Raw genomic sequence first — 17,017 nt, 5'->3', positions numbered from 1 at the left:
CAATCTATTCATAAATCAAAAATAATCCAAAGTACCAGGAAGAAAACACATGGAATGGCCTGGCACCCCCTTCCCATGTTGGTCACACAATCCTGTGGGATGGAATGTTTTTGTCTTCCTTTTTTAACATAAACATAGCGCTTTTTCGAGTTTGCATGTCCTACCCGTGAGTGCGTGGGTTCCCTCCGGGTACTCCGGCTTCCTCCCACTTCCAAAGACATGCACCTGGGGATAGGTTGATTGGCAACACTAAATTGGCCCTAGTGTGTGAATGTGAGTGTGAATGTTGTCTGTCAATCTGTGTTGGCCTTGCGATGAGGTGGCGACTTATCCAGGGTGTACCCTGTCTTCCGCTCGATTGTAACTGAGATAGGCACCAGCGCCCCCAATAGGAATGAATAAGCGGTAGAAAATGGATGGATGGTTGGATAGCGCTTTTTCTCTAAAGTGCTTTCCATTGAGAAAGCCATTATCTACATCTAAGCTACATTCACAGCAGTCAGGGTGGCACTTGGGGCAAGGTGGGTGAAGTGTCTTGCCCAATAACTCGATGGCACGGACTAGGATGGAGGTGGCTGGATTGGAACCAGAAACCCCAAAGTTCCTAGCATCTGAGCCTTACCACCCCATTCTTTAACAAGCTTTTGTCGCAAGTCCGACAACGTGGTTGATTATGGCGGTCGCACATAAGTGTTTAACAAGGTTGAAGTCAGCATTGTTGGCAGGGCATTCCATCTTCTGGAAAATTCTTGAAGTAGTTTATAATAAATCCTGCTCTGTGGTGGGCTAGTGTTGACATTTTGGAGGATACGACACACAAATTGTTGAGATATGGTTGCAAAATCTTTGCACTTAAACTGCCTCCAATGATGAACCAAGCGCTCAAAATATCATCAAATGTTTGGCATTGGTAGAGAAGAATTGGCTTTTTTCATAGGCACAATCCACAATGCTCAGCTCTAATGCTCATCCCACACATGTGGCACCACTTAAAAGGGTAATAAGGAGGCTTTTTAATGGTATAACATTTATTGCCAAGAAGCATTGTTACAACAAAGACATAATCAACCAAACATAAATTTCCTTACTTTTTGGGCTTATTTTATAATCAGTTCCACACAATCTACGGAACTCTAGACGGTCACTCAATGAATCACTTACTATAACTCTCTGTTTCAAAGTCAATGTCTAAGGATTTGTACGATTGATTGTATTGATATGGGCAGCACGGTGAAAGAGGGGTTAGTGCATCTGGGTTTGATCCTGCGCTCGGGATCTTTCTGTCTGAAGTTTGCATATTCTCTCCATTACTGCGTGGGTTCCCTCCGGGTACTTCGGCTTCCTCCCACCTCCAAAAACATGCACCTGGGATAGGTTGATTGGCAATACTAAATTGGCCCTAGTGTGTGAATATGAATGTGAATGTTGTCTGTCTATCTGTGTTGGCCCTGCGATCAGGTGGCGACTTGTCCTGGGTGTACCCCGCCTTCTGTCTTATTGTAGCTGAGATAGGCTCCAGCACCCACCGTGACCCAGAAAGGGATAAGCGGTAGGGAATGGATGGATGGATGGATGGATATATTGACATATGATTGTGTCGGGATCCAAAATGAAGCGGCATTTTTTTTTAAAAACAACAGAGAACATCATTTTTATTACAGCGATCATCGAGACAGGATTATCTTGACACTAACACATTTACAGGAAAAATAATCATCAAAGTATGAAATGGTTACACGACAGCATACAAAACAAACTACTATTGAAAAATTTAAATACTGACACATTATGTTTGATATAGCATAAAAAAACGGAACACGTCTTTGTTATCGGAACAGTACAAACATAACAGTGGTTCCAGTTTTCCTATTTCCTCTGAGTGTGTGTTAATTTTTTTCCAGGAAAAAATAAAATACACAGTTGATATGCAACAACTTGTAGTATATTGAATTACTTGTTCGGTGTGCATTTTCATTGAACAACACATATCTGAAAATAGTGATGGCTTCCTCTTCTTGAGTGCTCTACGAAACACTGAGCTGAACCATTGAAGAGACGTATAAAAAAAATTAATACTGGAGTTGTTTTCGTGTTGTTGCACATTGTACATGCTCAATACACTTAAATAATGACATCTTGTGGCATTGCGGTTACACTGAATCAAAGAATACAAGCTGAAGTCTTTCATGTCCACAGATTGATTAGTCTATGACCCTTATTGCCCAGATGTGAGGCCTTAGGAGCACCACAGGGCATTCAGACCTTCATGGGTGAAGAATGGGAGTGGTTATGGTGACGGGGGGAATCAAAACTACTGGAGTTTCCCTGAGGTGTCCCCCAACCTAAATCTGACAGTAAAGCCCCCCCGCCCAGCAGGGCCATCGAGTGTTGATGCGACTAATAGAGAGGGAAGCCAACCCAGCCTGCGGTCCTCAGGGTGATCGGAGGGCTACTTCCCTCCAACCTTGGTGTCGGAGGACAGAGGAGAAGCAAGTCGGTATGGGAGCGCACCTGCTCGCTTATCTCTGTAGAAACTAGGGGAGGCTGTGCCAAATGGTCCATCCCCAGAGCCTAGATCAGGTTCTGTTGAAGAAAGACAGCAGTTGGAACAGGGCCTCCCTGCCCAGCACTGTGCATGCCCACGTGCAAGCTGTCGTCTTTTAATCTCACAAGGTTTTTAAGTTGATTCAACACCGATTGTTGTACATTCAAGCAGCTCAACCAGATCTCCTTGCTGCTGTGAACTGTGCAAGTCTGGCAAGTGGGGCTACAACAAAACTCTTGTCCAGTACTAACTTAACACTTGTATTTAAACTAGTAATGGGCCAGCAAGGCCTTCTCTGCAGGCCTATCAATCTTCAATAAAAGTTTATTTATACAGCCCGAATCAAAAAGAGCTTGACAAACAACAACAACATCCTCAGATCTGATCCCTAATCCAAGCAAGAAAAAAACTCAACACCCCGAGTGACCAGTGCAATGGATGCAGATTGGATACGTAACACTATCTGAAGCGCTAACTACATTTTCAACTCAAAATCAATTTTTTTTCTGGTAAATTGTATTAATTAATCTTAATTTCATAGCTTGTCTCCAGGCCACACTTTATGTGTGTGTTAGAATTGTGTTGGTCAAAGCCAATTTCAGTTTATATGTGTTGCCGTGCCAATGTAATCGGATCTGGGTATTCAGAATTTGGACTGCAGGCCCATTATACTTACAGTATACACAATAGGAGTGTCAAAAAAAAAAAAAAGAATTTCGAATGAACCGTGATTCTTACTCGTAACAATTCTTATTTGGTTAAAAAATAAAATAAAAAATCGATTTAAAAAAAACCCCAAAAACATTTATTACATGTTTTTTATTTTTGTATCAGTCTTTTGCAGCCATTTAGGCAAATCATATTGTTGATGTAGATGCCCATATCTGCTGGACACATTTACTTTAGAAAAGATTAGTGTTGGAAAATGTTCTTGCCTTATTTGTATTTGACTTTATTAAATGTTTCGGTAAAATTTTATTAAACAAAACGAATTTTCTTTTAAGTAATACATACATTTATCAAAGCTGTTATCTATTTTTTGGAGGAATGTAGCTAATCATAGAACTGGCACCCAATGTTATTAAAAAAAAGTATTGAATTTTGAATTTAAAATCAATTCTGAATCGAATCGTTACCCACAAGAATCGAATTGAATCGTGTGGCGCTTAAAGATTCCCAAGCACTTCCCTTTTTCCATATTTTCTTATGTTGCAGCCTTATTCTAAAATGGAATATATTAATCATTGTCCTCAAAAATTCTACACACAATACCCCATAATGGCAAAAAAGAATGTTGTTATGGGCTATTGTGTGTAGAATGTTGAGGACAAAAATGTATTCCATCTTGAAAACATAAAATGTGGAAAAAGTAAAGCGCTTCAAATACTTTCTGGATGCACTATAAACTATATTAGCAATGGAGCTGTTTTGTTAACCAATCAGATTTCAAATCCACCACACTGCACCATATCGTCAGAATTTTTGAGGATTTCTTTGGAATTTTTCCTATAATTTTCCTATCATTCCCAATGTGAGACAAGACAAGAATAGGTATGTTATTTTTCTTTGCACAGTCCAAATTAAAAAACAACAAAAAAACGGCTCGTATGGGACAGCTAAGAATATACAATGGGAGTCATCTATTCCGCCAGTAAAGCCCTATAGAAAACGCCAACAATACTCCATTTGCAAGCCGAGGAACTATTTTAGTAACAAGGCGCCTTGGTAACGTAGCTACTGCAGCTATGACATACAAAGCTGCTGCATCGCATCTGAGTTGGTAATAGTTTGTGCTAGGTTATAAATCCTTCCTCACACTTATATAGTAGAAGGTTGTTGCCATAAACGGAGGAGTTGGTCAACTGTAAAATTCGACTACGAACTCAAGACGTCGTGAGGAAGACAGGACAAGACCCTCGTTTGCCCCAAGCATTTTCTACCTGAGGGGTGAGGAGTATGATGAATTAATCATATAAATGGGGAAGACAAGTCCTGTGCTGAAAGATACAACCATCCCATCAGCCGGCATCCCAATGAGAGCGGACATTGTACAACAACTGATTGTTTTATTGTGTTTGTAGTTTGCATTTCTTGTTTAACACTCAGCAAGACAGCGACATGATGCTTAGTGTTTCAAATGAGGTAGATATGCCTATCATCAAGCTTGTCAAACCCGGAGCTCATCCTCTATATATTCAGGCTCAAAAAGATAAGTGGTCGTTGTTGTCGCTCATGAAGTCTGCCATGATTAGGAGTAGTTGCTGTTGCCCAAAAATAATGCTTGAAATGAGCAAAATACGTAAATTATTACATGTTATTACGAATGGGAATGTTACTACAATACACCTATATTTATGCCATGTATATAAAAAGATGAAGGAGGTTTTGGATGTTTTTAGAGGGAATTATTGAATTAAATAACTATTTGATTAGGACAATGCATATTGATCAACATATGAGCAAAGCATCACAGTGAATATGCCAGAATCAACTGCAATAGCTAAATGTCATCTGTTGTCCTAAGACAGGCACCATAAAAACAAACACACATTTACAGACAACATACAGTACAGTCCAAAAGTTTGGAAATACTATTTACCTTGTAGATTGTCACTGAAGGCATAAAACAATGACACCTATGAAGTGAAAACTTTTTCAGTTGACTACCTCTTGAAGCTCATGGAGAGAATGCCAAGAGTGTGCAAAACAGTAATCAGAGCAAAGAGTGGCTATTTTGAAGAAACTAGAATATAAAGCATGTTTTCAGTTATTTCACATTTTTTTGTTAAGTAAATAACTCCACGGGTTCATAATTGTGATGCCTTCAGGGACCATCTCCTATAGTCATAAAAATAAAGAAAACCCATTGAATGAGAAGGTGTATCCAAACTTTTGGCTTGTACTGTACATACCGTCCTGGCTTTATAGGCGGAATAGATCGACTCTCCATTACCTACATTGTAAAACACCTCTTGCTAGCGGGTTTTCACTAGCTACAAACTAAAAAATGCTGGGTTACGTTAATATCCCAATTTATGAGTTGCTAGTGTTCGGTTAAATTTTGGAGTCAATTTTATGAAGAGCAATCAATTTTTTGGGTTATAAGGGTATTATTTTAACTAAATGTCTGGGTTTTAAAAACTAGGAACCATTTTCGGGTTGTTTTTCAATGAGTAACACATTTTTGGGTAAAAAGATTTTTTTATTTAATGTACTTTTTTTCATGAAGGGAATTTTATTAAGGATTAATCTCATTAACATTGTGTACAATCACACATCTTATGTACATGAAAATATTTGAGCATGCTGTACAGTACTACTATGATCACACACGGCAATTCTTGTAAAAAAAAATGTCACTCCTCTCTTGCTTTTGAGTATATCTTAATGGAATACAAATAATTTTGATCAGTAGTTGTGAAGGAGTAGGACAAACCATCAGTATAATTTATGATATTTAACCAACTATTGGGTCAAAGTGAACTAAATTGGGCAACCCAATAGTTGGGTTTGTTATGATCCGTTGCCCGAATCATGTTTTGTTCCATTAGTTTGACACCTCCGTTCTGTTTTCAGCACCCCTGGGTTTGTGTTTTAGTTTCCCTGACTGCAGATTAGTTTCACCTGCCTCTGATTAGCTTTTGGGACGCTCACCTGCTCCTGGGCACTAATCAGAGAGCTACTTATTCTTGTTTTTCGCCACAATCAGTCTGGCTTCCTTGTTTGCACTACGCAACATTGACGATGTCTTCTATTTTGCTTCCATGCAACCCGTTACGTTATGTATCTCTATGATCTTTGAATCATGTTCCTGTGCTGAGCTTCGCCATCGCGCCCACGCTATCCGCACGCTTTTCTGTCTTTTTGTATTTTTGCATGATTCACGGACAATAAATCAATGTTTCACCTGCACCTTGCCTCCAGAGTTCCTACTGCATCTTGGGAGAACGATCTGCGCAGTAAAATGCGTTCCCATCGTTACAGGGTTTGGAATAACCCAACATTGTATTGAGCATAACTCAGCTTTTGTGTTAAATAAATGTAACCAAATAGTTGGGTTATAAATCAACCAACATTGAGTTAAAGGCCTACTGAAACCCAGTACTACCGACCACGCAGTCTGATAGTTTATATATCAATGATGAAATATTAACATCGCAACACATGCCAATACGGCCGGTTTAGTTTAGTAAATTGCAATTTTAAATTTCCCGGGAGTTTCTTGATGAAAACGTCGCGGAATGATGACGTATACGCGTGACGTCACGGACTGAGGAAATATTAGCGCTGCGCACACACAGCTAAAAGTCATCTGCTTTAACTGCATAATTTTACAGTATTTTGGACATCTGTGTTGCTGAATCTTTCCAATTTGTTCATTTAATAATGAAGACTATAAAGAACAATGCTGTTGGTGGAAAGCGGTGGATTCCAGCTGTCTTTAGCACCGAGACCCAGCCGGCGTTTCTTTGTTTGTTGTGAAAGCAGAGCGGTCAAGCGAACATGTTTTCTGTACGTCAACCAGCATGTTTTTGGATGGGGAAATTGTGATATATATCTTACTGACGACATCAGCGGATATTTCGTCGTTCTGCAGCAGCTGTGAGCTTTGCTCCTCGGCTTCTCTTTGAGACACAGTGTGTTCAACGCAGCCATCCGACCTCGAGGTATGTCTTTACTTTACAATTTTTAAAATCTCACTAAAACACTATTAAAACAATAAGCAGATAAGGGATCTTCCAGAATTATCCTAGTACATGTGTGTAATTACATCTAAAACGCTCACACTGCCGTCGCCCGGAGCTGTCGCTTTTTATTAAAACATTTTTTTCTAGTCCGTCGCTATCAATATCCTCAAACACGAATCTTTCATCCTCGCTCAAATTAAAGGGTAAATTGTCACTTTCTCGGTCAGAATCGCTCGCGCTGCTGGCGTCCATGATTGTAATCAATGGGTGGATGTGAGGACTCCGACAATCGGTGATGTCACGCGCACTACTTCCGGGAAAGGCAGGGCTTTTTTAAGAGCGACCGAAAGTTGCAAACTTTATCGTGGATGTTCTCTACTAAATCCTTTCAGCAAAAATATGGCAATATCGCGAAATGATCAAGTATGACACATAGAATGGGCCTGCTATCCCCGTTTGAATAAGAACATCTCATTTCAGTAGGCCTTTAACATAACTCAACTTTTGGGTTAAATAATTCAACCCAACAGTTTGGTTGTGAAGAACCCAACATTAAGTTATCATAACTCAACTTTTTGGTTGAATGATTCAACCCAAAATGTTGAGTTAAAACAACTCAAATAAGGGGTTTGTCCTATTCTGTAACAGCAGTTGGGTTAAAATTGGGTTATTTTTTAACCCAACATTTTTGAGTGTGTAGAATGCACAAAAAAAAGACTAGAGACATATGCATTATTGTCTCACATAGGGATTGTGAATGACAGGAAAAATTCCCCTTTAAAGTACCTGACTCAATTGTTGTAGCACCACTGTCCAGACACAATACTCCCCCCCTGTAAGTTAAAAAGTAATATATTTTCTTGATTGAAAAGGTATACATTCCTACAAAATATCTACGTCACAGTCACTACATCAACATTCAGCAGCTCGTTTCTAGATTGGCTTTTTCAAAGTGTTAGTAAAGGTGTGTATTTGAGGGCCAGCGGGGGCTGTGGGTGAGGATGTCTCAGCGTTACCTGGCCAGATGATAGCCTCCAGCAGCGTCACCCTACGAGCCAGAAGCTCGAGCTCCGCCTGCAAGTCGCGGAACATCTGCAAGCTAAAGTCCTATCAGAGAGCGGTGACAGGGAGGGGCACTGAGTGAGGGGCGGGTGTGTGGAAACACCAGCCTGAGAGTCCTGGGGGGCTGCTCGTGACTGATCCCACTCCCTGACCCGGTAGGTGGCGAGGCAGCGGGAGTTTGAGCCCCATTACCTTTGACCCCTGCCTTAAACTGAACCTGCCTCAGGCCTCCTACTCACCATGAATACCGATCATAGTCTCGAGGATTAAAACCCTCTCAGCTAAGATCTTCAGCGCCTCTCTGATCTGATGTATCCCGTCCCCCTGTGAAGATAGATACAGCCGTCAAGGTGAGGAGCGAAAGGTGAAGAACTGCACGCCAAGATGCTGGTCATTTTTCTCTCCACACAATTCAGCAGTTAGAAGGTTAAAACAGTCCACACATCTGCCCAGCACACATTGGTCTGCTTCCTATGTTTTTTCTCTACATCCCTCATTCTCGGGCCATGCTGCTACTCAGAATGACGCCAGTCTGTGCCATGCCATGGCTGGACAACAGCAGCATGCACATCACATGACACCTTTCCAGGATCTCGGTTTAATCATGCCCTATACATTCTGGGTTCTTGCCAGGATACGATTTTCAGCACAATTTGATACAATTGTGGACATAAAATCACCACCTGACAGAGAGAGGGCTGTATATGCTCAGTGGACACCTTTTTAGGTCAAATATTAAGCAGGGGCATCGAACTGGGGATGTTGATGTTTGAAAATAATATGTAAGTTATTTAAAAAACGTCATAATCGTTAATATAAAATTAATGTAGCCGTCGAAGTTCAATAATATGCTTTTTTTTTTCCCTTGGCCTCAGTCTGCACCCCCACTCCAGGGCCTAGGCTAAGACCGATTTTTTTATTTTATTTTAATCTTCTATATATATATATATATAGTCTTCATCTCTACAGAACTGTTTCATGATGAGCTCCCTCAATTGTCAGGAGATTTTTTTTTTCCTGACGATTGAGGGAACCCCTCATGGAACAGTTCTGTAGAGATGAAGTAGTCTTGTGATCCCCCCGCCCCCCCCCCCCCCCCCTCCACATATATAAATGTCATATATAATCATATTGTTATAAATATATATGTATATATATATATATATATAAATAAATGTCATATATAATCAAATTGTTATATATATGTACACACACACACACACACATATATATATATATATATATAAATAAATGTCATATATAATCAAATTGTTATATATATGTACACACACACACACACACATATATATATATATACATATATATATATATATATATATATATATATATATATATCAATGCGCCAGCGCCCCCCGCGACCCCAAAAGGTAATAAGCGGTAGAAAATGGATGGATGGATGACAATATGATTTGCCTGAGCAGCTAGGAGACACCGAGAGTAACAAGCAGTAAAAATTGGATTAGAAAGGACAAATTTACAAAAATAATAATCAAAAAAAATAAAATTTATATTTATATATAATTTTTTTTTTTTTTACTTGGGACTTCCCAAGGGGTGGATCTGGGACGCTGGCGGTCTGTAGTTTGGGGACCACTGGGTGAAAAATAAAAAAATATATTTCATGGCCAATTAAATTGAATTTGTCTGCACTTTTTTGTAGAAACAACCCATGTTATTTAATTATTTAGATCAAATAAATATAATAATATAAAATGTATGCAGCCATTAAAAAAATTTATTTGGCATGATTAGATACGAGCGTGTTTGTATCTGGAAGGGGTTGTTGCCAGAAGTCAGACGTGCGCTGCCATGGAAACGGAAATAAATGCAGCGAAGAATTAGTTCCAACAATTATTAAAATGACCAAAATATGGTAAATATTGTACATATTACATATTGTTATGAACGTGTCTGTTACTACATTATATATATACTCGCAGTTTGTATATAAAACGTTGGAGTGTTTTGAAGTTGTTTAAGAGGACTTTGAAGGCTACAACGATGACTCCTGATAGCCGCATCTTCCAAACATTTTTATAATCTTTAAAATCTCAGAAAAAAGACGCGTGTTTTTGTCTCTCATAGGCAAAAAAAAGAAGAAGTGCAGTTCCCCTTTAAATTTGACACAAATATGAATAAGAATTAAATGAATAAATAAAAGGAGCAATAATAATTAGATAAAATATAATAATCAAATTTTAAATGTTTTTGTCGAATACTCGATTGCATAATTAAATTTAACTATAAAACAGAGCGCAGCATTTTGAAATGAATCCAAACTTGTTAACGCAATATTATGAAGTGCACATTTTAAACAATTCTTCAATACAATTGTAAATAACAGGGTGCTGATGTACACCAATGCACTAATCACACCCATTAACATAACTTAGAGTATAACTTATGATTTACATTTACAGTTGTTTAGGCCAGTGTTTCTGTTTCTTGACCATGGGCCGCGTAAAAAAAATCTGTTTCTCAGCTGGGGTCCGTATGGGCCAGCCGCCAGCGGAACTCACTTGTAATACAATTTTCCACCACTTGTGGCAATAATGACAATCTCAAACACACAGAAGAAACAAACAGAGAAGCTTCTGAAGCGCAAAAATTATGACTAAAGTGGTAGAGCTGTATTTGCACTTACATTTTCCTGACAGTTTATTTAAAAAACATATATTATTATCATTATTTATTTTAGCACAACATAATTGCATGTCAAATTATTTGTCATCAATTATTTAAGAGTCCCTTGTGTTGCAGTATTTTTGGTTAGTACCTATAATCAGCCTTACCTGAGCCTAAGGTTTATGTGGTAAATATATAATAATCTTTAGTGATTTACGCATGTTTTCATATCATTCAAAAATGTCGTTTACATGTTTAACTGAAAGTAGGATATATATAATTATTAAATACGATTAAAATCAAGAGTAAGATTACTAATTTTCCGTTAATATTTGAATGGGTCCCGGGCCCCTCTGTAGTGGAAAAGTGGGACCCAAGCTCACTGACAGTTTCAGATGACGGTGCTAAATCTTTTTTTTGTGTGCAATCTAGCCAACCTGCGTAAATACATGTGTAATGCAATATTTTTTATGATTAATCACACATGTTAACATGTTAACTTTGATATTATAGGGTGATTGGCAACACTAAATTGGCCCTAGTGTGTGAATGTGAGTGTGAATGTTGTCTGTCTATATGTGTTGGCCCTGCGATAAGGTGGCAACTTGTCCAGAGTGTAGCCCGCCTCCCGCCCAATTGTAGCTGAGATAGGCGCCAACGCCCCCCGCAACCCCAAAGGTAATAAGCGGTAGAAAATGGATGGATTGATGGACAATATGTTTTTTTAATATGGTTTTAGAGCAGTGACAGCTGTTGCTTGTTAAGTTAGTTGCAAATAATTATTACTCCGGTCAAAGTGTTTTTATTTGTTGAATGGATGTATTTTAGCTGGTCAGCAAATGAGAAAATGTCAAACATATTGAGTATTTTGTAATGGTGTCAGCTGGGATAGGCTCCAGCTCACCCGTGACTAATTAGGTTAAGCGATATAGAAAATGGATAAATAAGGTGACTAAAATAATTGAAATAGATAATTAAATTCATTCAAATTAAAATACCAATGATTGTCACACACACACACATTAGGTGTGACAAAATGATTCACTGCATTTGACCCATCACCCTTGATCAGGGGAGCAGTGAGCAGCAACGGTGGCCGCGCTTGGGAATCTTTTTTGGTGATTTAACCCCCAAATCCAACCCTTGATGCTGAGTGCCGAGCATTATTCCATTTTTATAGTCTTTGGTATGACTCGGACGGGGTTTGAACTCACAACCTACCGACATCAGGGCGGACACTCTAACCACAAGGCCACTGAGTAGGTTATAATTAACTCTCTGTTCTCTTCTATTGACTCTTATAAAAACCTAAAAAGTGTCCAATGAGTGTATACTTAGATGTTGGGGGTTAAAAGTTTGTTGTTGCTTTAAAACGTAAACAACCACAATTCACCACCACAAAAAGACATGCAAAAATTAAAGGCTGCTGGTTAGTAACACAAAAAAAGCAAGCAATGTATTTATGTATGCAGTTTAATTGTGTTAGCCAATAAAGGGTGTGAGAATATTCAAAAACACTGCATGAATATTAGGCTATATTGCCTTATTCCAATGTAGCAGCCTTGTTATGTATTAATGTAAAATGAGATGTCATGCATTGTTGCAAGATGGGATAAAAGAAGGTAGCTGTATCCACTCCACTCACGTCAGAGTACAAAACGTCTAAACCCACCACCAACACGTACATGGAGTGATTTGGCATATATGCATTTTCTTTCATTGTTCTCTTTTCATCTTAAGAGAAGGAAGATCAATTTAGCCATGTCAATGATTGGGCCTTTGTTGCGGTGTCGTGTTGCTACACAGGACTGACCGGCCTGATGCTATTTTGACAGATATGCCAAAGTGACCGTGAAAGGTAGCCATAGCTTGCAGAGGGAGTCAGGGTCAAGAGGACAGCAGTCCAGAGCACACCCCGAGGACCGACAACACAACAACACATTGAGACTGAAGGCTTTCACACACAAACTCATTACGGTTGACCAGCTGTACAAAAAAAACACACATGGTAGGTGAGAAGACATGAAAGGACAAGAAAACACAAAACTGATGATGACAAAAAATGATAATATCTTACATTTAGATTGCTCTTGTAAAATGAAAAAGAGGTCAAAGAAAGGGAAGGATTAGACTAACAGGAAAACACAATCAAAGGAATTTTAAAGGCCTACTGAAACCCACTACTACCCACCACACAGTCTGATAGTTTATATATCAATGATGAAAAATATTAACATTGCAACACATGCCAATACGGCCTTTTTAGTTTACTAAATTGCAATTTTAAATTTCCCGTGAGTTTCGTCTTGAAAACGTCGTGTAATGACGACGTGTACGCAAGTCTTCACGGGTTTTTAGGAAATATGAGCGCTGCACACACACACACAGCTAAAAGTTGTCTGCTTTAACCGCATAATTACACAGTACTTTGGAGATCTGTGTTGCTGAATCTTTTGCAATTTGTTCAATTAATATTGGAAAAGTCAAAGTAGAAAGATGAAGTTGGGAAGCTTTAACCTTTGGCCACACAAACACACGGTGATTCCTTGTTTAAAATTCCTGTAGGTGAAACTTTACTATGGATCAGAGCGCGGTCGAGCGAACATGAATCACGATGGAATGTCAACCAGGAGGTTTCGGTGAGAAAATTGTGGTTAGAAAGTCGCTTCTTACCGGAAAAAAGCTGAGCTTGTGCTGTCCATAGCTGCCGTCGACTCCCGTGAGACACTGGCGTCAAGACACCCGTGGAGACACATCTCCGACTATCAGGTACTGTTAAACTCACTAAAACACTAGCAACACAATAGAAATATAAGGGATTTCCCAGAATTATCCTAGTAAATGTGTCTAAAAACATCAAAATCCGTCCCAATGCAATCACGTTTTTTTTTAAGTTGTTGTTTTTTTTATTCTAGTCCGTCGCTATCAATATCCTCAAACACAAATCTTTCATCCTCGCTCAAATTAATGGGGAAATTGTCGTTTTCATGGTCCGAATAGCACTTTTAGTTGGAGGCTCCCATTAAAAACAATGTGAATATGTGAGGAGCCCCCACACTTGTGACGTCATCGTTTGCTACTTCCTGTAAAGACATGGCTTTTTTGTCAGCACCAAAAGTTGTGAACTTTATCGTGGATGTTCTCTACTAAATCCTTTCAGCAAAAATATGGCAATATCGGAAAATGATCAAGTATGACACATGGAATGGACCTGCTATCCCCGTTTAAATAAGAAAATCTCATTTCAGTAGGCCTTTAAAATAATTATTTTTTTTGGGTCTCACCACTACCACCAATTTGACTATTTCCTCACCGGTAAGCCTTTCTCTCCAGGCTCTCCTTTGGGACCTGGTGCACCCTGTTGGAAGATAGTACAACTGTTGGGAGATAGTACAACTGTTGGGAGATAGTACAACTGTTGGAAGATAGTACAACTGTTGGGACATAGTACAACTGCGTGTGACACACAGGCAGGAACGTAATTGTGCTATTATGGTCAGCGTTGCCAGACATATGATAATAAAGGACGTTGTATAAGGGGAGGGAATTTTTGGGCAATACCAATAAATATGATTCATTAGGCCCAGACAGTACGATAATTTTACATTCTGTGCGATCAATTATTCCAAAAATCTATTTATGTAGGATAATTTGAACCTTTCAGTACATGGTTATTAGCAAATCCATCTTTCACACTGCCTGCCACACAGGCGTATGTGCCTCTTTATAGCCTGGCAGTGGCAGCGTTTTTCTTGTTGTTGTTCTTAACTTCCCTTCAGATTGACAGTACACACTTACTTGTAGGATCATTTTCGTTAACATTATTATGCTCCAAGCAAAAATGTTTTCTACATAACTGTTGATTTATGAAAATGAAATTACATATGCTAATTGGCTTAATAATTTAAAATGACCAATTAAATCTTGGAAAATGATTAAAAATACAAAAGCTCTTAAATGATTTTGTTATTGCAGAAATTTAAAGTGATTTATATTAGCCTATTTTTGTATTATTATTCATTGTTATTATTTTTGTATTATATTTGCATTTGCTTTAATTATCTTTCCTTTACATGTATTACGAAAGACAGTATTTGCTCCACCTGATGGATGTTTGAAATTGTTGAGATTTGTTGAAAGTGCCTTGGTTTTTTGAACATTGAGAATATATGTTTGTATGTACATTGTTCAATAAAAAAAACACAAACAAAAAAAAAAACGCACTTGTAGGATGCAAAATGGACCCACTTATTAAAGTGTCATAAATCATCAATGAAATAACTACTTTTACTTTCATCGCTTTAAATCTTTGAACAATTTCAACTCAATCTATTGTTTTTTTTTTTTTTTTTTTTTAAATAAAAATGGCGTTTTTGTCAGAAATAACAGTGTCTTTATAATGCGAAAATGCAAAATTTGCAATATTTAAAAAAATATATATTACAGAGTAGAATATTTCAGGTTGGGTAATTTCAACCTTGAACAGGTCAATCATTCATGACTAGAGAAATGTTGATATAGTAGACAAGCGGACAAAATATATTATTTATACAGTCCATACTGAGATTCGAGGAGAGAGAACGCAGGCAGGACTTGGTCAAGTATAATAAGTTCACGCAAGTCTTTTATATATATTAGCAGTTTTCTGAAAATTATTTTACAAAAGTAGCAGTTAGCAGTGGCAGTTTGTCGGCTCTGAATATTTTCACCGGATTGTGTTACCTCAGTTTAATAAAGAGATTGAATCATTGAATCTTGTCAACAAACGGTGTATTGTTTGGATGGTAAGTTTGTCACTTCAATCATTGATTTGTTTTTCATTATTCTTATTGTGTAATGGGTTGTACTTGTATAGCGCTTTTCTACCTTCAAGGTACTCAAAGCGCTTTGACACTACTTCCACATTTACCCATATACACACACATTCACACACTGATGGAGGGAGCTGCCATGCAAGGCGCTAACCAGCACCCATCAGGAGCAAGGGTGAAGTGTCTTGCTCAGGACACAACGGACGTGACGAGGTTAATACTAGGTGGGGATTGAACCAGAGACCCTCGGGTTGCGCACGGCCACTCTTCCACTGCGCCACGCCGTCCCATTGTGTAAGTGTGCGTATGTTGTTGTCTGCTGTGTCAGAGTGTGATGTTACCTCTTCCTACATAACGTTTATTTAAGTGCGGTGCTGCTTGTTGCTCTCACTAGCAATAATTACTAACGCCGTTAATATGAACACTATATTATAACTCTTTGTATATATTTCAGACTGCTAACCTTTAAACTAAACAATCATATCACATAATGAACATGTGTAATGTTAGTTTTGGGCCCTATGGTTGCACAAGTGTTAAAAGTGAAACTGCTTTGTAAACAATACCATACATGATCGGCATAAACATGGTATACGTGCGATCAGGGTCACAACAATGAGTAAAGTAAAGTTAAAGTTAAAGTACCACTGATAGTCACACACACACTAGGTGTGGTGAAATTAACCTCTGCATTTGACCCATCCCCTTGTTCCACCTCCTGGGAGGTGATGGGAGCAGTGAGCAGCAGCGGTGGCCGTGCTCGGGAATCTTTTTGGTTATTTAACCCCCAATTCCAACCCTTGATGTTGAGTGCCAAGGAGGGAGATAATGCATCCCATTTTTATAGTCTTTGGTATGACTCGGCCGGGGTTTGAACTCACAACCTAACGATCTAAGGGTGAACACTCTAACGATAAAGGCTGGAGTTATACGCTCGCGTCACATAGTTCGTGTGCTCCTGTCAAATTGACAAGCGCAAAATGGCACGGACCAAGCGAGAGGAGTGTAATTTACCGCAATCATTTTCATACTTACTTTGAAGGAAAATTTTGGTCGGAGTTAGGATGGACAAAAAAAAATACAAGACTAAAACCAATTTTGATCACGGAAATCAGGAGAAAAAAGAAGAGAAAAGGATGGTAAGCCTTTAGTATTCTATTTTGTGTCCTCTATTAGTGATGTTTTCCTCGAGATGCTTTAGGAAATGCTGAAAAAGAATGAGGAAACACATGCTATGGTGTCTACGGAGGAGGTGATGAAAGAGC

At 38.6% G+C, this 17,017-nt stretch overlaps 1 protein-coding gene across 3 annotated transcripts in view; it reads right to left on the bottom strand.

Annotated features, from left to right (window-relative positions):
* Positions 1–1,010: 1,010 nt before the first annotated feature.
* The window catches only part of emid1 (EMI domain containing 1), a 208,291-nt gene continuing 192,284 nt past the window's right edge, over positions 1,011–17,017 (bottom strand). Inside the window, exons 14-17 of one of the 3 annotated variants that reach the window (XM_061906581.1) lie at positions 14,255–14,299; positions 13,019–13,030; positions 8,535–8,619; positions 1,011–2,583 (exon numbers count right to left, since the gene is read on the bottom strand). In XM_061906581.1, the coding sequence (XP_061762565.1) occupies positions 2,450–2,583; positions 8,535–8,619; positions 13,019–13,030; positions 14,255–14,299 (276 nt within the window). In that variant the 3' untranslated portion in view covers positions 1,011–2,449. Of the gene's footprint in view, positions 2,584–8,249; positions 8,341–8,534; positions 8,620–13,018; positions 13,031–14,254; positions 14,300–17,017 lie in introns of all 3 variants that reach the window. The other 2 variants (XM_061906584.1, XM_061906583.1) reach the window with 2 other exon arrangements.

The sequence above is a fragment of the Nerophis ophidion genome, linkage group LG07 (assembly GCF_033978795.1).
Source record: "Nerophis ophidion isolate RoL-2023_Sa linkage group LG07, RoL_Noph_v1.0, whole genome shotgun sequence".
In the NCBI taxonomy this organism is placed as follows: domain Eukaryota; kingdom Metazoa; phylum Chordata; class Actinopteri; order Syngnathiformes; family Syngnathidae; genus Nerophis; species Nerophis ophidion.
This window is presented reverse-complemented; position numbering and strand designations above follow the sequence as displayed.